Consider the following 21,775-nt stretch of genomic DNA (forward strand, 5'->3'; position numbering starts at 1 on the left):
GCCTAAGACTAACTTTTGTTTGAAAATTGGCAGTTTGAAAATCATAGGATTACATCACAAAAAGTACGTTGTCAAAATATTACCCCTCCCCAACATTTTCTCCTCGAATTCAGACGAAATACAAACTCGATTCTGCTGAGAAGTGGGGGGACGTGTCCCCCCAGTCCCCCCCCCCCCCCGTGGCGCCGCTACTGCTCACAAGGTGCACCCCCATCCTTTTTCCCGTTCAACAACAAATACAGTGGAAGGTAATACAATAAAAACATAACCACATAATACATTTTTATAATAATAGCACTTAAACAGTATAGTAATCATTGTTATAAATATATAATCCAACAAAAGCGATATTCAAATCAAATTTCAAACTTTGAAATCAACGTAAGTTTAAGAACATATACACCATTAACACCCTGTGGTCAAACTATTATTGGTGCTTTAACAGTGACCCCCTGATGCTCCTTGGGTAAGGTTGACACAGGGAGTTAGAGGAGGCCTTAGGTATGCTCACCCCCCTGAGAAAATTAAATTGAACCATATTTTGATATGTTTTTATACAAACACAGGGGGAGCCTGGCAGGAATTTACATTGCTGTTATTATTGCCCTGAATTAATATAGAATTTTTCTAAAGCATTATGGGATATCACAACAAGTAACTATTTAAATATAAATTATAAATTGTTGGAGAAATAATCAAATATTTCAGAGCATGAGCAATGAATACATATACTGCTTTGAGAATGTGGAATTCATATTGTTCAAACCTTCTTTCATTAACGCTGTGGATCAAACCTTCTCTCTTCTAACTAATGAAATAATATAATTTCAGTTGATTCCAATTTTTCTAGGGCCTGTATTTAATTTTGATAGCTGACATGCTGGTGGGGCCAGGGGTTTGTCAGGGGAATGGAACCCTTGTCCCTAGAGGCTTATGAACTTAAAATTAAACATGAGTTGAAATGAAACAAACAATAGATCCCCCAAAAATCTAGCAAAACTTGATCGGATACTTTGAAAATCAGAGAGGGCTGTGAATTTACTAAACCAAGCAGGGGCCAAAAAGGTCATGTGAGATCAGTGGCAAAACAGAATTATGTAATCAGTTTTTATTCAGTTTAAAATGGATAAAAACCTTAACGTTTTGTGAACAGCATTCATCGTTGTCAGTTTTTTGGCTGAATTGAAAAGATTTTAAGCAGATATTGTTCTGTTGTAATGTCACAAACAGAACTTGTGACCAATGTAAATTTATGTTGGGACCTCTTGGGATGCAACAAGGGGGTTTATGGTAGAAAGACAACTTATACCACAGAAAGGGAAGATCTTTTAAGATCTGTAGTGCACTTTTCCATAAAAAGTGGCCATAAGATTTGTGGCCAGAAGAAAGGGGGAAGACACATGTAGAAAAACACCATTGCTTTGACCTCTGACCTTTACATGACCTCTGACCTTTTGGCACATGACCTTTTGACACATGACCTTTTGACACCTGACCTTTAAACCCATGCTTAGGCAAATGTGAAATAATGAAGCCTACTAATGAAGTTATAAAGGGAACCTAATGTCACTTATACAAATATGCTGAAAGAAATGATTAACCAATAACTGCTGAACATTCTTGACAATTAATTTACGAATATGTATAAAACACTAAAAAACTTGCCCATTATCTCAACATCCTAATTTAATATCTCTCTCTATATATTTATTTATAAAATTCACATACAGTTGTATGGTGGACAGAGGACAACAAATTCTGCATAGAATACCAGATGCTTGGAGTCCAATGGAACGCAGAATTGTTAATTGTCTATGCTCTGCATTGTGAGCTACATCTGCGAAGGAGAAATAGGGATAAAATAAACACAATAAAATCTTAGAGTTGAATGTTACAGGATTAGAATGGGAACAAGGCATATATCATACCGTAAATCCTCAAATTAGCCCCTGGGGCTTATTTATTTTTGATATTTTTGGATGGGGGCTTATTCGAGGGGGGGCTTATTCAAGGGGGGGGGGTTATAAAATTATTGTAGACATTAAGAAGACATTATTAAAAGATTTATTCTAGTAGAAATTTTTTAATGAGCATTTAATTTATTACTACCAAAAGTATGAGTTTGTTTGGTAATTCAATAAAACACCATAGGCAACCTCAGATGGCAAAAATCATCAAATGGAGAAGTCCAGTTCGAGAATTCACGGTAGCAGTTTGATTAAACATAGTTAAATCATCAATTGCTTGGCATCTTTGGGTTTGCATTTTTGTGTCTGTAACTGGCTGTGTGTCTTTAAGCAGTGTGAAAAAACATTGTTACCATTTATGAAGTGACTTTAAGTGGAGATAACTGTATATCCAGAAACATTGTTTGGTAGAGTGACAAACGTTGACAAAACATAAAAAATTAAGAAGCTAAATGAAAATCTCTGTTTAACAGTTTTCCGTAAAACAGCTAGGTGCCTTTCAGGCAGAACTGTAGGCGATTCGTGTATAAAGCAGGACAATTCTAAGTTGCTACACTAAAAAACACTTAAGTTAGTCTTTACCTTAAGTTAGTAGATCGATCATAGTTGATTAGGCTCCTCTGTCCTGTTCGGCTGCGGTGAATCTTCTTCTGTCTGTCCATTTGATTTTTCACTATTGTCGCCTGTATCATTGTTTTCAGCTTGATGTGAAAGATCTATTCCGTCAGGCTCTGCCGTCGACAAAGCACAATTGTATTCATAACCTCCTTTTGACTGCATCTGGTCTTGTACACTGTGAATCTAGACATGGATATATGGTTGTGAGGATACTGACAAGACATTTACTATTATCACGTATTGACTCATTGTATCATTGATTGACACTTTAAATTAAGCCTTGCTTAGTCATGCTGTGAACAAGTTTTTACTACTCTTATGCTTAATATGTAATGTCGCCTAGTATTATCTTCTGATCGTATAAGTTGTTTTGTTATGTTCGTTCAACCGTAGTTTATCTTTCAAGATACTCTCTGTGGAATTCTAATAGATACATCAAATATTATGTCAGTCAAAGGTGCATTTGAATTTAAAGCCTGATTTGTTGAATTCTATTTTAAAGTAATGTTAAAGCCCTAATATGAATTGAAAGTTTTCATGCCTTGACATGAGACATTTTAGTAATGTTAAAGCCCTAATATGAATTGAAAGTTTTCATGCCTTGACATGAGACATTTTAGCAGGGAAGTAAATTTAATTTATTTTGAAAATTTTATTTTGTGACATTGGATTCTCGTCGTCATATTGCTTTGTTCCTGTATATCTTTCATTTTAAAATCTCATTGCAAGATTCACAGAATCCGGCGGACAGCCTATCATGCAGTTCTTCCTTCTCACACACAAGTAGTAAAAGCTTTCCTTGTTATTATAGCTATTCATAGACAAAAAACAAATAAAAAGGAAATTATGTTTAAGGAGGGCAATTTGCTTTCTTTTCACAGTAAAGGAGAGCAATCATCAGCTCCCCTTGAGCATTTGAAGGACGCCTGGAGGGAAGCAAGAGCTATGGCTACCTCAAATTACCAGGCCCAAGTTTTCATCAGATGACTGGGATTTAAACCTTCCTATTGCTGATAGAATGTAATCTCTTCTTTCTGGATCTTAGCCCTACGGTCTGGGCTGAGATTCCATCTTTTTAAATTTTAACTTTAAGCAAATAACATCTTCCTTTTATTTGCAATGAAAACATTTGCTTTTGCTTTTGGAAACATTATTGTCATTTTTACGACCTTTTACGTGACAGTTTCAAAAAATTATAAAAATTATAATTTACAAAGAACTTTTAAAAACAAATACAAAGATAATATAACAGATCTTACATCAAAGCCTGTGGCAACTTCACCAGAACCAATATGACCTGTGTGCTAAAAAAGAAAAAACAAATGTATAAATAAATATTTCATATTATTGTACTGGTTTTTGACAATCAGGTGCTACATTAAGTTCACTATGTCTAGACCCATTTCGCTGGCCATTTAAATTCCCATTGGTTAGACTATACAATAGACCTATTGTTATTGAGCCAATCAGCTAATCTTCAATGTTTTGTATATTTTAAACATGCTGCAAGCCTAATGTTAACTCTGAATGGTTGACTGACGGGATATAGCGCCTTTAACAAGTTTTAGGACATGTCAACGATCTTTTGAAAAAGAATACTTGGCTTGTCCTCCATCAGCCATTTCTCTAAGGAAGAATTCCCCTTACTGTGAGAATTGTGAGTGACAAATAAGTTGTCTGTGCTGTGATGTGAGAATGTGGAGGAATAATAAAAATGAAAATAGGGTGAAAAGCTAAAATTATTATAATACAGACTAACTGGGTTAATCGAACCCAGTTCATTGTAGTTGAAATTTATGTACAGGAACATTCAAATAAGAAAACAGACAAAGAAACTAGAAATAAAAAAAATAAAAAGTATATACATGAAAAGATGCATTATTAGATGCCAAGATGAAAGATGCCAAATTGAGTGTGAAACACAGAATAATAGGCAAATAGAACCATCTTGAAAAAAGTGTTTACAGCTCTCTTCCTATAAGATACTGAGCTTCATATAAGATATGATTGATGCCTGAATTAAACATGAAACTCAGGGCAGCAACTTAGAACTGTTTTTTTGTTATATCAAAAGCCTGTACAACTCTGCCTATACTGCATTGAGCATTTACAAAATACAAGCAAACATAAATTTTAATTCTTGTGAAATATACTTTAGATTGTTTGTGTTTTAGCCATTATCATTTTATAAATGCTTGCTGATGAATAGGCCACATTAAAGCTGGGATGGATGATGCAATAGGTCAATTGCAGCACAAAAAAATATTTAGCTTTCCTTCTGTTGGTGTAGAAACAAGTTCCTTATTGTCCTGAAGGTTCTTATAGATTTCAGAGAAGTCCTTAAGTAAATGCATGGCTCATGAACAAATAAACTCAAAGCTGAGTAAACTAGGCAGATGGGTGCAAATAGCATGTGTGTTCTTTTCGGACGGTGTACACTGAAAGAAAATTTGAATGAGTGGTATCTTTGCAAATGGCCTGAATTTATAATCTATCATAGCTATCAAAGTACACCATGCAAATGAAATTCTCACACATTTTAGGAAATATTTGGAAACATAGGGAAATTTATTTGAAAACAGGAAATTTGTGAAAACATCGGAACTTAGGCTGGGCTTTTGATTTCTTTTATCCATTTTTCTAGAAGTTTAGTTTATTTATATAATAGATCGATTATATCAATTGAATCTATAGATCTATTTCAGTTTTCTTCTCATACTTAATTAAAGTACATCTAACCAATTTCGCTTAAATGTATTTTTAAATAGATTAAATAGGATTGAGACATTCTCATCCTAGATTGCAATCTACATATATATATATATCCATAGCAATATTATTATGTGCATAACATGGTTTACAATTAAATCTTGTTATCTAAGAAATAATAAAAGATTGGTTAAGATATATGCACAACATATTTTTTGAAAAAGGTCTTTAATAGGACCTTTAACAAAAGAACTTTTAACAAGTTATTTATTCATGGTTATGAAATTGTAATTTAGGCTTTCAATATTTATTTTCTTTTCTATTTAGCAGGACAAGCATTGAAAACAGCAATACTTAAGTTGGAGATTTTATTATGTTGAAATATATATATATTGTATTATTATCATCATATATCATAATTTTTAAGGTCTCTGAAGAGCCAGTACTTTAAGGACCACTACTCCTATATGTACTTGTTCTTCCTACATAAATGGTTCAAAAATGTCATATTGGAAGAATTACAAAAATTCCATAATTTTACTTATTGTGCAATTGATAGGCCATTATAGTAATTGCTTGCTTTTATAAAAAATAACCATCAATTAAGGTAAAATGTTCTGCAAGTAAAATATATTTTGCCTGACTGATAAACAACTAACACTTTTTAACAAAAGAACAAAGAATTCATGATGAGTCACCATTGGCAACAGAATGGCTGATGGAAAAATGATTTACATAACACTGAGGAGTGTCAAAAACTATACTTGATAAATTCAACAAAAATGAAAGGGAGCATGCCAAAGCGAAATTGAATAAAAATAAAAAATTCCCACCACAGAAATACCAAAGGGAATACAAAAAGCCTAGGCTTTGAAAACAAAGAAAAGACCATTGGGTCGACTTGTAGAAAGCACTAACTTTTACTGATAATAAAACGATCAAGTTTGAAAAACATCTACATGAAAAACGCTGAGATTGATCTGGCAATATTTCATCGAATTTCAAAGAGAATATAGGCTGTCTCAACACTCGTTAGAATTATACTTTCACAACAGTAGTAACAAACATAGCTTATGTTTAATTTTTTGCGGTAAATGCAATTTCAAAATAAACAATGAGGCTAATTAAAGTTAACCACAAATTCTACTTCGAATCAACAGGAATGATTACGAAACCACCCATTTTGAGTGACTCAAATAATTTTCTAACCGCAATCGGATATTTGTTGTTTCGTTGTATGTTTGAATAAAAACATACCTTAAAACCTGTCGGCTCTCCGATCATAGATCTGTCAATTTTCGGCCGTCTCCTCTAAAAATATAAAACAGGTATGCGTAGATGACAACAAACAATTACAGTGTTAAGTCAGATATGAGATCAAACAAATTTAGGCCATATATGAGGTAAATCAATGGCCTAGGCAAACGAACTTTAAATTGGTACCGTACCGGTGGTGGTTGCTCTTCTTCACAGCAAGGGAAACACAGCATTACCAGGCTCATCCTTGTTCATGAATGGACGAGCTCAAACTCTTATCTTCGATATTGCAGGTAAAAACTCCGATATCCTTGTAGAGACAATTCTTTCAAATCAACTTCCTAAGAATACTTCTGTTAAATTTACGCTGAGAATTGAAAGGGAGTGGCACTAGTTACTGTTGCATGTTGGGATTTCTAAAGAACAATACCATGAGCCAACGCGGCACTTGTTTTCTCCTCCGCAGAGACGGGAAGGGTAAGGGGATGGCAGGTAAAAGAAAGGGTTTGATTGGAAAAAGCTTTTGGGGAGGGATTTTAAGGGAATAGGTAAAGGCATAGGCGTATACTCAGGGTCTCTGGGGCTTCAGCCCCTCCTGACGAAAATCAAGGGGGGGCTGAGCCCCTCCTGGAAAATAAGGAAGCTCTCCAATTTTTAGATTAATTTGTTATATTATTGGTTTCACGCATAAGATTGTTGCATTAAATAATTACGTTTACAGCAAAATAAAGAATGAAATTATTGTGAACATAAGGTCAGATCCAACTCGAGGCCAGTCCTTCAGAGAGGCTGGAAGCATCAGAGGAAATTTTGAGCCCCCTCTGAAAAAAAATGCAAGTCTACGCCTATGGGTAGGGTATGGTTGGGTCATAGAGAGAAGAAGATCAGATGCAGCTCAAAATGATCAATTAAATTGGCAATCAATTGCAACAAAGGGCACAAGAAAAAAAATCAAAAAAACTCTATAGAGCATATTTTGGATGGCGAAAGATAAGTTTTTCAGTTCTATTACCTGAGAAGCCTGTACTCAAAGAAAGCGACGGGGATAAAGCGCCGAAAAGGGCAAAGCAATAGCAATACGAAGGAAAATGCTGGATTATGCGAGGACAAGGAGCCACTGCCCTTGCTGCCTCCTGGTACAGGCTTCATTGTCTATTTTTCTATAAGTCACAAAAATGGACGGAAAGTACATTTACAATTAATTGAAGCAGATGAATAAATTTACTGAAGCAAATTTATTTGAAATATTGGATGGTAACAAAAACTTTCATGGATGGTAACTCTCAGCTATCATTAGCACGAAGCCCTTTTTAGTCACTGTGGAGAACACCCCCTCCCTGTTATCAGTTGTTTTTAACTCTGAATGAAATCATCCTCTTTAAAATAACTTTTTGCTGAATGAAGAGAGCCAAAATCTCAATATTTTGGAAGTTTTTTCTAATGCATTAGTTGCAAGAAAGGGAGATTTTACTACAGCAAGGGTTATGGTTGGAATAAGATACTCTTCTTTTCTTTCGCATACTTTTAAGAGAGATGCCTTGAACCAAGGAAATATTTATTTGATGGCAGAAGCAAAATGTGGCATCTTCTTCAGACAATGATACAGAAGCGCCGAAGGCGCTAAGTGTCTAACTCGGGTCATGTTGCGTACTGCCGAGTGAGGCAAATTTGTTTACTTCCGCCATTTTAAAAAGTGGCAAAAAGCGAGCTGCAATAGGGTTCAGTATGGAAAATTGCTTGTTTTAATGAATGATTTTCTCGTGCCTCAAAGCTATTTCAGTGCCTTTTCTGATGCAGGTAGTTAGAGAAGATATAAATCAACAACGCATAACAATTTTTTGGGGTTTTAAACATAGTTTTAAAAAATATGGCTCTTTTAGTTTACGCAGTTACGGGGGGAATATGGCAGTGGCTTGTCGTGTTTTTATGAGTTGAAAAAGTACGTGTTTGCAATTTTTATCTTTTTATAGATTAGAAAAAACTTTTTAAGTCCATTACCTAATGATATAGACTATTTAGATATATAATTCTTGAATTTTTCTGTCTGTCGTTTAGAACCTAATATGGCATAAGTAGGACAGTGCGAATGTTTTATATTTAGTTTGTCAAATTGGATTTGTAGAAAAGAAATTTGATATGAATCAAATTTCTTTCCTCTTGGTAAGGCCAAATTAGAAATCTTTGTCGTGAAAGTGTACCTCGAATGTATTTTATAGGCCTAAAGTTACGGGGAGGGACGCATTGTGCTGAAGAATAATTACAAGCAACGAGTGTGGTCAGGGGCGTTCTGGCCCGGGTGGCAAAGTGGCGATCACCACCCGGGCCCTGTGTACAAAAAATTTACGGGCCTTTCCGCGTTGGAGAAAATTTTTTAACTTAATGTCAAATACTTAATGCCCTAGACTGAATATATTGCGATTAAAGTCCCAATACATGCGCTTCAAACCACCTAAACCCTGGTTTCCGTTATTTCAGCCGTGTGTTCAATCTTACGTGTACCCTGGGTCCCAGAGCCACAAAATTTCGAGCGCGTAAACAGAATACCAAGCAGAGAAGCGAATGAGCGTACTCTTATCTTCTATTTCCGCTCTCTAATTTATGTGGCTCTGGTGCCCAGGGTATCTGACTGTCAGAGACAGTGCTGTGGGAACGAAATTCATATTGGATGGGGGGGCTGCTCATTGAATTTATTTCCACTTAGTACACTGTTTTGCAGGACATAATGCTTAGGCTGCAATTATTGGGAGGGGGCTTCAGTAAATGAAAATAACGTACAATTCAAAACAGGAAATTCAGAAGAGAGATGACAAGGGGTCGTCACTATCATCTGGTTACAGAGATCTGTATCAGGATTTAACAATGCTAAGAAGATTTGTTGACACAAAGATGAAGCAAAAGAGCAATTAGAGCCCTTTTCAAGATTTTATAGAATGTCAGAATTGCTGGCATTTGCAAATTGCTACCAGCAGCTTATCGATCAAGTTAAAACAACAACTGGTGGAAATAGAGACCCTGAAAACAGATGATCTCAAGGAACAAGCTCTTAGAGAAGAAACATATGGAGAAGAAAAGTGTGACTTTCAAGGTGGGGATTCACAAAGAGAGAAAGGACCCTAAAGTCGACATCAACACCCTTTATCAAGAGGGTAAAAGCTTGCAAACTGTGCATACCTTGCGCATTCAAAACTTTGTACCGACGCTCATTTTTATTTTTTTTATATATTTATATCTTTTATCATATATAACAATTTTATAAGAATATGAGCATCAAAACTGGTCAAAAGTTGAGATCAAATTAGGAACAAGCTAAGGCTGAGTTACTGTTTGATGCATTTTTGAACAACATTTTATCCCAAAACGAGGATTTTTAGCCGTGTGTGGTTGCTTTTCGGTGTATATTCAATCTTGTCGTCAAATTCAAATGAAGGCTGTCTCATTCACTTTACTGGCAAATAATGCCGAAACACCTCCCAAGAGCGAAAAAGCTAGCAATCGCACTGCTCACACCCTATTAATTTAAGTTAATTTACTTACTCGGGAATGAAATACCAATGCAACATGAAGGGCATAAAGCTCCCTCAGAAAAACTGCCATTGACATCAGAAAGGTCAGTCATGAGGCTACGTTCCCACATCATCAAGAGCGAGTTGGGCCGTTGGTGCATCGGCGCCAATCGCTCAACCTACCATATAGGGGTAACTAAGGGAAGTTACACAATAACCCCCAAATATGGTTGATAATTGGGAGGGAATGGACAGGAAAAGCTTCTTTTCCCCACTAATAGCCGATGCACCAGTCCTACCTAATAGCATCAGAAAACGCTAAGAAGCATAAAAGATGCCTAAAGGTATGAGAGGTTTTAACGATGCCATGAAAGAAACTCAACACGCAAAGTTATACTGAAAAGGCATTCAACATAAAGAAACAAATTGAGGGAGGGAGGGCTGGGAAAATACAATAAAACAGCCTTGTTGAATTGTGGCTTCACCAAGCAAGATGAGACCCACGCTACGCCAAAACCTTAAATACCCCATGATTAAATTTCATTTAATCATCATAACAAATTAAGGACAATCCACCCTCGGATTTTTGCGAAAATTAGGAACAGTCAGCCTGAACCTAAATTTACTGGTTTTTATAAAAAAATTAGTGAAGTCAACATGCACCTAGCAGCATACCCTTCCCTCTACAACGCGTATTAATGCTTGATGACACTTAGCTGCACCCAAGTTTCCTTTGAAAGATTATTCAGCGCTACTGATAATTTCAAAAGAAGTGAAAACTTTCCGCTTGATTACGAGCAAGTCATTGGCCAATTTGCTGATTCATTTGCACTTCTTCGAAAAGAGTTGAAACTCTGAGAATTTAAATAAGTTTTTATCTTGATTCTTAACTCTTCATGGGATTTTAAAGCCTGTTTACACGAGAGGAAAGGTATGGATCCAATTGGGTCTGAATTTACGAAATAAAGTCGATATGCTGCTGCTGTTTAGCGTATTGCTTTATTATAAATTTTTATTGAATCAATCGTATTATAAGACACATTTTTAGTGGATGTGGCTAAATTTTTGCGCTACGCCCTAAACCGGGCCCTTGAGTTTTCTAGCCACCCTGCGATTTTGACGCCAGACCGCCCCTGGTTTCGAAGCTGCTTATATCTTGGCCATAGTGCTGGATCTCTCTCAGCCCGTCTCTTAATATTGTCTCTCTCGCACATCAAATTCTTGATGCTTGGAGAAATCCATGGTACATGTGCACGCCCCGTCTTAGCGGTCCTTTTTTCAATGGGGCGTGCACATCCAAGACAGCGAGAAAGAGATCGTAGAAATTGCTAGCCATCCTATTAGGGTCATCCGATCTACATGACATAGCCATCTCCCAGTCAATACTACGCAAGTCATTAAGGAAAGAGTCACGGTCATATTTTTCAAACTGCGAGACTCTGTCTTAAATTTCACGTCGTTGACATGAACTCTAGCGTTTAATTTTCTAATACCGTATGTCATATAGTGGTCCGTAATACCGATTTTTACGACCGATACATTACAGAGGTTGTTGGGTCTGTTGGAAGAAAGCAGATCTATTAACTCAAAAGTTTTATTAGGCTCTTTATCTTTATTTTAGTTAAGTTAAGTGAGCTTCTGCTAGATGCCCAGAGCATCATAGGGCAACTGATAAATTATTACTGAATGTTTTATCTTCGACAAGATCAAATTACGAAATTTACAGCCATGCTGACATTTACAGGAGATGTTTTGTTTTTGGTTCTAGGAATTTCGCTTTGTTTTAAGTTTTGATAAGAGCGTCTTTCCGATGGTTATACGAGAATTACAATGCATGAACTCTATATCGAACTGACGAGGAAAATTCACATTTTGTGAGCAAAGCAGGAATCTGGGATAGCCGCAAAAAGACATTTTCACAAATCCCAAAATTCAATACTGCTCATTTTCGAAATCAATACTGTACGTTTTTAAATTAATACTGAACAAAGTGTGTGATACTGCACACTGAAATAGGCCCTGGAAAGAGCATTATCATTCAAGAAAGGAACATGCACAAATTACATAACATAATATAGGCAACACTGGAAAAATCCTCTTCCCCCCAAATTATCATCTAATTTGCATCATTGATCATTATGACCTTAAACATTTGTGTGAACCCCCTCCCTCCATCTTTGATTAGGTAATATGTGAACGTTCCCATACCTAACTGCCAAGGCATCGATAATCTTATCCAGATACAACCATTCTGAATGGAAAGAACATAGGATTGTACTCAGTTAATGCTTTAAAAGTGAGAACCCTCTCAGCTATTCGATATCAGGCATTTGAAATAATTCGCATTAGTCATAAGTGAAGAAACTAATTTGCGCTGGTCATAAGTCTTGGTTAATCACAACTCTTGGGCGTTTTTGTAGATATCGGAAAAACTGTTCAATAAATTGTACAATTATGAGGAATTGGCAAAAAACTGGTGGAAATTTGATACATCATTGATACAGTTTTTCTCAATTTAATGCTGAAGCTAACTAAGCTGTAAAATCTATGACGCCGAAACCATGAACACGGCGAACTTTTTATGCAAACTTTCTTTCGAGAGGTCAATTGATGGTTGTAATCAATTTTAGTTCTGTGCGAATACTGATAATTGCCTTTCAAAAGTTCTTTGAAAAATATAACTCGAAGCAAGGGCGTACCGGGAAATTTCGCCGTGTCCTGGTGGGCCGAGGAGCGATGGGTGGAGAAAATCTGTGGATAATTTTTGCAGATAGAAAGGCCAAAACTTGGTGTATCCTACAAAGCAGTGAGAGATCGCTTCCAGAATATTTTCACCAATAAAGAGTCCAAAAATAGAAGGGAAGAAAGTGCAAGTGGAATTAATCTTGAGCACACAGAAAAACATGTTCTCCTTGCAAGATAAGGGAGCTTTTTGATGCAGCCATCGCTGATCAGCAAGCAGCATCCCAGCAAGTTAAAGAAAAACAAACAGCAGAAATGGAAAAAGCTGAATAAATGAGAAGGAAATCAGTAGAAACAATTGGAGAAAGCAGGAAGAGAAAGGAAGGGGAGGTAAACAATGTAAGTGAAAAGAAACGTAACGTTCGGCAGGAAACCTTTCAAAATTATTCAAGAAAGAATCAGAGTTGACAGTTGACTCAATCCGGGCTGATTCACAATTGCGTTTGGAAACCAAGTTTAGACTCTAATTCCGTTTAAAATACAAATTGAAGAGAGTTTACCCTGGGTGAACTCAACACATGTTAAACCCGGGTAGCTCTTTGTAGTGTAAACCGGGCTTTCGATTGGAAATAATTTCACTTGCCTACATTATTAAGAGTCGGGCGAAGAGTTCAAGTGAATTTTGTTCCACTTTTTCGAGCTATTTTGAACATTATTTCTTCCTTGTACTCATATTGTAGTTTTCTAAATATATTATCAGTCATTCGATCAGTTCAATTTTGCGTAGACAGAATATACTCAATGCATTCTAAACAACAGGTTACACCATTCAATCTTTTCCTCTCTTCGGTACAGTTAAATTTTAGCTGTAAGTCAGCGCTGTGAGTTATTTTTCTCCGATCGCAGTAGCTGCCTAATTAATTCACCATATCTTTGAAACGCGTTCAGATTTGTAAGAGTTATTAGTTTCTATAGACTAAACACTGAAGCAACGAACATCATAGAGAAATCAGTGTTGTTGATTTTCTTGATTACTTAGATAAAATATGAATCAAAACTATGGACGTCATTGGCATTATAATAGAGGGGTTCAGAGAGATGGTGACACAGGGGGGGGGGGGGCAGGAGGCGTAAAATTCTTCAAATTATAAATGATATGATTGATGTATGACCCTGTCATGAATTTCAAATGTCTTGTCTACACTATACTATCGAACCTTGTTTCAGCCTGGGTAGGGGGTAGGGTGATCCCAAGTGATATTTTCTGTAGTGCGAGCACAAAGTTAAAGCCGATTTCCACTAGGCGAATTCTTGCGAATCGAAAAAATATTTGTAGCGATTGAGTAGGATCGTTATCTACTTTCTGCGAATCCAATTTTTTCGCTGCAAAATCTGAGAACATTACACGACCTATGCTCACATTGGTAAAAATTCGATTCGCGCGAAAGAATTCGACGGACAGGTTGACTCTGCCTAGGTTGACTCGGCCTAGGTTGACTCGGCCTAGGTTGACTCGGCCTAGGTTGACTCGGCCTAGGTTGACTCGGCCTAGGTTGACTCGGCCTAGGTTGACTCGGCCTAGGTTGACTCGGCCTAGGTTGACTCGGCCTAGGTTGACTCGGCCTAGGTTGACTCGGCCTAGGTTGACTCGGCCTAGGTTGACTCGGCCTAGGTTGACTCGGCCTAGGTTGACTCGGCCTAGGTTGACTCGGCCTAGGTTGACTCGGCCTAGGTTGACTCGGCCTAGGTTGACTCGGCCCGGGCTGACTCGGCCCGGGCTGACTCGGCCCGGGCTGACTCGGCCCGGGCTGACTCGGCCCGGGCTGACTCGGCCCGGGCTGACTCGGCCCGGGCTGACTCGGCCCGGGCTGACTCGGCCCGGGCTGACTCGGCCCGGGCTGACTCGGCCCGGGCTGACTCGGCCTAGGTTGACTCGGCCTAGGTTGACTCGGCCTAGGTTGACTCGGCCTAGGTTGACTCGGCCTAGGTTGACTCGGCCTAGGTTGACTCGGCCTAGGTTGACTCGGCCTAGGTTGACTCGGCCTAGGTTGACTCGGCCTAGGTTGACTCGGCCTAGGTTGACTCGGCCTAGGTTGACTCGGCCTAGGTTGACTCGGCCTAGGTTGACTCGGCCTAGGTTGACTCGGCCTAGGTTGACTCGGCCTAGGTTGACTCGGCCTAGGTTGACTCGGCCTAGGTTGACTCGGCCTAGGTTGACTCGGCCTAGGTTGACTCGGCCTAGGTTGACTCGGCCTAGGTTGACTCGGCCTAGGTTGACTCGGCCTAGGTTGACTCGGCCTAGGTTGACTCGGCCTAGGTTGACTCGGCCTAGGTTGACTCGGCCTAGGTTGACTCGGCCTAGGTTGACTCGGCCCGGGCTGACTCGGCCCGGGCTGACTCGGCCCGGGCTGACTCGGCCCGGGCTGACTCGGCCCGGGCTGACTCGGCCCGGGCTGACTCGGCCCGGGCTGACTCGGCCCGGGCTGACTCGGCCCGGGCTGACTCGGCCCGGGCTGACTCGGCCCGGGCTGACTCGGCCCGGGCTGACTCGGCCCGGGCTGACTATTAATAAGCTTTCACTTCCTTGCAATTTGATTCGATAACCTCCGACGTACATAAAGCGGCCGCTGTGAAATTAGAACCAGGTTATACTTTCAAAGCGTACAAAGTTTGAACGTGACGCGCAAGAATATTGCATCATACCAAGTCACTGGGAATGCGCTGACTTGGCCAAGCGCCCGGGCTGACTCGGCCCGGGCTGACTCGGCCCGGGCTGACTCGGCCCGGGCTGACTCGGCCCGGGCTGACTCGGCCCGGGCTGACTCGGCCCGGGCTGACTCGGCCCGGGCTGACTCGGCCCGGGCTGACTCGGCCCGGGCTGACTCGGCCCGGGCTGACTCGGCCCGGGCTGACTCGGCCCGGGCTGACTCGGCCCGGGCTGACTCGGCCCGGGCTGACTCGGCCCGGGCTGACTCGGCCCGGGCTGACTCGGCCCGGGCTGACTCGGCCTGGGCTGACTCGGCCCGGGCTGACTCGGCCCGGGCTGACTCGGCCCGGGCTGACTCGGCCCGGGCTGACTCGGCCCAGGAGGACTCGGCCCAGGAGGACTCGGCCCAGGAGGACTCGGCCCAGGAGGACTCGGCCCAGGAGGACTCGGCCCAGGAGGACTCGGCCCAGGAGGACTCGGCCCAGGAGGACTCGGCCCAGGAGGACTCGGCCCAGGAGGACTCGGCCCAGGAGGACTCGGCCCAGGAGGACTCGGCCCAGGAGGACTCGGCCCAGGAGGACTCGGCCCAGGAGGACTCGGCCCAGGAGGACTCGGCCCAGGAGGACTCGGCCCAGGAGGACTCGGCCCAGGAGGACTAAATTGGTTTGAAATAATGTATTGTTAATGCAAAAGAGGGTTGAGCCCGGTTTACTTTTCTACTGCGCATGCGGAATAAGGTTGCGAAGTGAAGAAGGCGTCATTTTTTTCTGCATAATTTCGCACAGCTTTTTGCTTTCTATTAGACTTTAAAGGCCGACCTCCACTTGGCCGCGCTTGGCCAAGTCAGCGCATTCCCAGTGACTTGGTATGATGCAATATTCTTGCGCGTCACGTTCAAACTTTGTACGCTTTGAAAGTATAACCTGGTTCTAATTTCACAGCGGCCGCTTTATGTACGTCGGAGGTTATCGAATCAAATTGCAAGGAAGTGAAAGCTTATTAATATTCAGCGCCAAAGGAAGTACTATTAAAGATGGCAGTGAAGGAAGGTGCAGGCAACATGAACGTGAACGGGATAACCTTAACAGCATATCAACAACAATTGCGCAATTTATTCAGACGTTTGCACGGACAGAAGATTTCTCTATGTACGGACGTACGGCCAAGCGGAGGTCGGCCTCAAGGTTAAGATAAACGTTTTAGACGAAACCATTTTTCGATTTCTCCACTTTCTAGAGCCGAACTTTTAAGGCACACAATTATAACCATGTTTGAAACTAGCAGAAGTTTTGAAAATGCAAAAATTTCATGTAAACGGAAGTTTCCATAACTTCTTTATCAAAACTACTGGTTGAGATCTGAAAATCTCTTGACCTGTTAGGCCGATTATCGCTGCTTTGCAGTTATGGTCGTATGTCTCATTTGCAATATCGCATGGCACATCCATATACCCAATGTATGACTGTGTTTATTCAAACAGGCTTATTCATCTTAAAGCTTCAAGTGACTTGACCCGGATTTCACTGTGGTTTACGAGTGTACCTTGTGCAAGTGCAATCAGTAAAATTCCGTTTTCTACGGACTTACAACTCCTCTACATACAGGTACGAAAAAGCTATTTTGTACCCAAGAAACTAATCGAATGGCTCAAAAATTTGCACACGGCCAGGACAGATGTCGGGTAAGCAAAGTGTGTCTGAAATTTGTGTAGCTGGGAATCAGTTTAGTGCAAACTATGCCATAATTCAATTAAACTAGGAATTATACTTAAAAAAATTAACGAGTTAATGAACGACCTTTCGAGCATAGCCTGTTATCAAATTAGTATATTTATGTCATAATTCATTCTTAAAATCTCATGCAATGTATGACGGAATGGAGAATTATATTGCAAGCAAAACGGGGGCTTGTCCCAAGGGATGGCGCCAGAAAAGAAATGCTCGGGGGGGGGGGCTGTAATGTCAGAGTGCCGACAGTGAGTGAACCACCAACAAAGATCTAATATCATTTCCAGTGAACACCATTTCCACTGTGGTAATTCCAGTTCAAAAATTGAAAAAAAACTGAAAAAATTTAAACAATGAAAAGAAATTAAAAAAATCACCAAGTGGAAGTTATGAAAGTGCCGACATTGCTTAAAATTTTTCTAAAGTTGATGTGCCGACGGAGGGGCTCAATGAATTTTTGGGGGGGGGGGCTCCTACCATCCCTGTTGTCCCCGGAAAAATATTTTAAATCACGCTATTTTTAAATTCAGAAAATGCCGAAATGTAATGTCTTTTCTTTTCACAATTTGCTTTGGGAAGAATATTGTCAGTCAAATTGACTGTATTTGAAACTATGAAAGGGTGGCAAAATATTTAGGTGTCAAATGATGTAAAGTGGTTTGCAGATTTTGAAAGTTAGACTAAAGCCCAAAGCCTAAAGCCATTTTTCAGTTAGCGCGACACTATCTTCTAAGATTTTACAGCGAAAGCAACTTCTCTTTCCAGCGTAGGAGACGAGATTATTTTCGATTAAACACGCAATCTTCTGAAATTAAGCAAAATAATGACTTCATTCTCATTAAACGGTAATTTATGAATTTTTGAAAGTTTTAAAGCATTTTTTTGAAAAAAATAAAGAGGGGCTTTAGCTCCTACTAGCCTAGTATGATGCCCGTACAATTATGCGTAATTATGGTCAGGCATTAAACATGTGCTTATAAAACTATTGACTTTTCAGAAAGATATCTGACAACATCATTTGGAAAAATGGGTTCTAAGGGATCCTCATGCCACCCGTTTGTGCAAATTGATAATTTTGCAGATTGATGGGCTCCTTCTGTATGGGAAAGACATGGTAAAAAGGACAAAGAATCTCTTAAGAAAAAACACAGATATTATTCAGTAACGAAAATTATTTAAGTTTGAGGAAAGATGGAATACTTTGATAAGTTATTTTCAAAACATACGGCTTAATCTTCCATTAATACTTGTAGGAGTTTCATATTTTCCAGGCTCTTTCTGTAGAATTCTAGGTTTGAGGTGTTTCTGCCAAGTTCCAAAAAAGATAAAGGGGGGGGGGGGTGGGTACGGCTGGTCATTTGTCAAGGGATAAAAAGCCCCGTTTGTCACTAGACACGACTTTTGAATAAAGTTGGACAAAATTTCTTTTTAGTACAAAACGCAGGAGTTTTAGCGCTTCAGATACAAAATCAAGATGCCTTTGAGTTCTTAGTTGAAATGCAAAATTAAATAGCCTGTCACAGGACGTTTAAACATTTTTATACTTTATCATTCCTAGAGCAGACTTAAATATCAAGGGATATTTGATGGTCCGAGGAAAGAGCCAGGGCTTATTTTAAGAAATTTTCAATACTGCACATTTGCAATAACATTTTTCTAAAGGAAATTTTTTGTTGCAATCAGTGCAAACCCCTGCAAACCCCAGGTATCTTAGCCATGCAAGTGTAGCGAGGAAATTGACCGAATTTTGAACACGTATATAGGCCATGACGGAGAAATCATTAACAGATAGACAATAATATACACAATCAATAATAACATTTCAAAACAGCAACAAAACAAACAGAAGCTACAAAACCTGAATAGAAACATAGTAATTTAGCTCTGGTAAACGGAGTCACTATCTCATGTTTCATCTGGACAGTAAAACAAAAAAGTTTTATTAGGCTCTTTATCTTTCTTTTAGTTAAGTTAAGTAAGCTTCTGCTAGATGCCCAGAGCATCATAGGGCAACTGATAAATTATTACTGAATGTTTTATCTTCGACAAGATCAAATTACGAAATTTACAGCAATGCTGACAATTACAGGAGATGTTTTGGTTTTTGGTTCTAGGAATTTCGATTTGTTTTAAGTTTTGATAAGAGCGTCTTTCCGATGGTTATACGAGAATTACAATGCATGAACTCTATGACCCCGTTTACACTGTCCCGGGACAATTCTGTACCGTTACGGTTCGCCAGGACCGTCGAGAGGGGGGGTAACCAGGGTAGTTACCAGGGGGCCCGGGGCCTTGAGGGGCCCGTAGAAAATAAGGTATATATTTTTGGCTATGAGCAGCATTGGCAGGGCGGGCCCATGACCCGATTGATATTCGAAATTTAATCTTTCAACATTTGATCAACAAGCTGGTCTATGATGAACGCCTTTTCTTGTTATGGTTTATAATTAAAACATTGACGATACGATCATAATATACTTCTCCAGAAGCCGAAAAATTCGATTGCACTTACATATATCTACATTTAGGTCAAATGTTTTAGTTATTCCTTGTGTGGACTTCCTATAAACGTAGAACTAAATCTTCCATTCACGGCGTACACCAGAGAAAAAGCACATGCGAAAAACCAAAACAAATCTAAACGCTATGAAAGTCTTTATCAAAATCACTAAGCGGGATCACGATCCAACCAACCCCAGCGATGCCATCTTACAGGCACAAGTCTGGTGCTCAGAAAAGGCAGGAAAAAAAGATACGAGAAAAAGAAGCAAAGAAGGCCTCTCGCACATTGTTTGAGGTAGGTGCTTACAAAAGAGACAAGGAAGGTGATTTCAACTTTAAAAAAACCTGGCGAATGCTCTGTTCAAAGCACTGCTGAAGAAGAAGAAGACACAAACGGCTTGGCTCCTTCGGTAGACCATGACACCACAGAAAGTAGAGAAAGCAATACTGATTCGTCATTAAATCAAGATACTGTTCATAGTGGATCATTTAGTTTTGATGTCGGCACATTGACCGGATTTCCAACGATAAAGGAGTTAGAAAAGGTTGTTAAAACTGGTCATTTGCCTCATCCTCCAGAGTTTCCCAAAGATTGCGACGGCCACAAATTTCCAACAACGGTCCTAGATGTGAAGCAGCAAAATGGGGAGGTAGTAAGAAGCTGGCTTGTTTTCAGTCCTACAAAGGCTGCATTCTATTGTTTGCCATGCAGGCTGTTTGGGCACACTATTAATAATGGCTCAAAATCAAAATTGGCTTCTCCTGGTGGTTGGGGAGCGAACGACAGCTGGAAAAGATTGTGGGAAAAGATTAAGGACTTCGCCATGAGGATAGCAAGAAAAGCAGTTTTTAAACATTAAATTAACTCTTATTTGTTTTAATGATTTGTTTTATATAGTCACTAAATACATGTTCTGGTTTTTGCAGCCTTCAACGGTGGGGCCCCATGACAGTCCCAGCCCTGGGGCCCGGCCCGTCTCTCGACGGCCCTGCGGTTCGCAAGTGTTCACACTGTCGCGGTTCCAAATTGTTCCGTTTAGCCGTTCCGTTTACACTGTACCGGTACGACCTTGATTTAATGGTAAAACATTGTTTAGAAGAAGCTGTATTTAGTCAACCAAGGCTTTTATTTCGCCGCCGAAGTCAACAATCGAATTTTTATTGAGAGGTAAAATGGAGCGGAAGGCCGATAAAAACTTTACTTGGACGAACGACAAGGTGGTTTTAATTTTCAGTGTTAATTTAGACTACAAAACTGCAAAGTTCAATCAAGGCTTGGATTGGGAAACAATACAAGCTTTTTCTGTCGTCGTCTTGTCTTCAGAATTTCCTTTTCTTCAAAATTTGTTAACGTAGTTACGCCAAAATCAAAGCCTTGATTACCTGAAACAGCCATACAAAAGACCTCTTTGTGAATCCGTGACAAAATCGTCTCGGCTTGGTGTTTACACTGTCCCGTTCAAAACAGAACCGTGACCGTACAAAATTCGTTCGCTTTCAAAGCAGGGTCAAAGCAGGTAGAGTGAACCCAAGTAATATTTTCTGTAGTGCGAACACAAAGTTACCTAGCCAAGGTTGATCTGGGCTGATTCGGCCCGGGCAGACTCGGCCCGGGCTGACTCGGCTCGGCCCAGAAAATTAGTGAATACAACATGCACCTAGCAGCATACCCTTCCCTCTACAACGCATATAAATGCTTGATGACAATTAGCTGCACCCAAGTTTCCAAAAATCTGACTACCGCCGAAACGAGATAGAGGGTCGACCACACCCTTTAGACCACACCCATTTCCTGGTCACACCAGTTTTTCTAAAACGATTATTGCTTTCTATAATTTCTTATGTAGACCATTTTTAAGAGACAAGCGGTGCTTTACTGAAATTTCATGTATCCTTACAACAAGCTTGAGAAGAAATAAATAATCTTATTCAATATTCTGAGGATGGATATTCTAAAAAAAATTTACGGCATTTAGACGAGGAACACCATAGAATTAGAAAAAAAGATACAGTTGCCAGAATTTTGAAGTGTCGCCTAAAACTCGCATTTAGTCGCACAATTACTTATGAAATTAGTCTGGATCCGCCACTGCAGGGCCTCCG

At 39.8% G+C, this 21,775-nt stretch overlaps 2 protein-coding genes across 2 annotated transcripts; one reads left to right on the plus strand and one right to left on the minus strand.

Moving 5' to 3' along the window:
- Positions 1-273: 273 nt before the first annotated feature.
- LOC135690315 (CDC42 small effector protein 2-C) lies at positions 274-6,934 on the minus strand. The gene is made up of 5 exons (XM_089109924.1): positions 6,743-6,934; positions 6,552-6,605; positions 3,845-3,889; positions 2,550-2,768; positions 274-1,837 (listed from the first exon to the last, which is right to left on the minus strand). The coding sequence occupies exons 1-4, from the start codon at positions 6,794-6,796 to the stop codon at positions 2,568-2,570; spliced, it is 354 nt and encodes a 117-aa protein (XP_088966050.1). The 5' UTR covers positions 6,797-6,934; the 3' UTR covers positions 274-1,837; positions 2,550-2,567.
- Positions 6,935-16,476: 9,542 nt separating this feature from the next.
- On the plus strand, positions 16,477-20,541 carry LOC148960643 (zinc finger MYM-type protein 5-like). The gene is made up of 2 exons (XM_089116221.1): positions 16,477-16,509; positions 19,972-20,541. The coding sequence occupies exons 1-2, from the start codon at positions 16,477-16,479 to the stop codon at positions 20,530-20,532; spliced, it is 594 nt and encodes a 197-aa protein (XP_088972347.1). The 3' UTR covers positions 20,533-20,541.
- The last annotated feature ends 1,234 nt before the right edge of the window (positions 20,542-21,775 follow it).

Source organism: Rhopilema esculentum, chromosome 1 (genome assembly GCF_057945365.1).
Source record: "Rhopilema esculentum isolate cy_ngs chromosome 1, ASM5794536v1, whole genome shotgun sequence".
NCBI lineage: Eukaryota > Metazoa > Cnidaria > Scyphozoa > Rhizostomeae > Rhizostomatidae > Rhopilema > Rhopilema esculentum.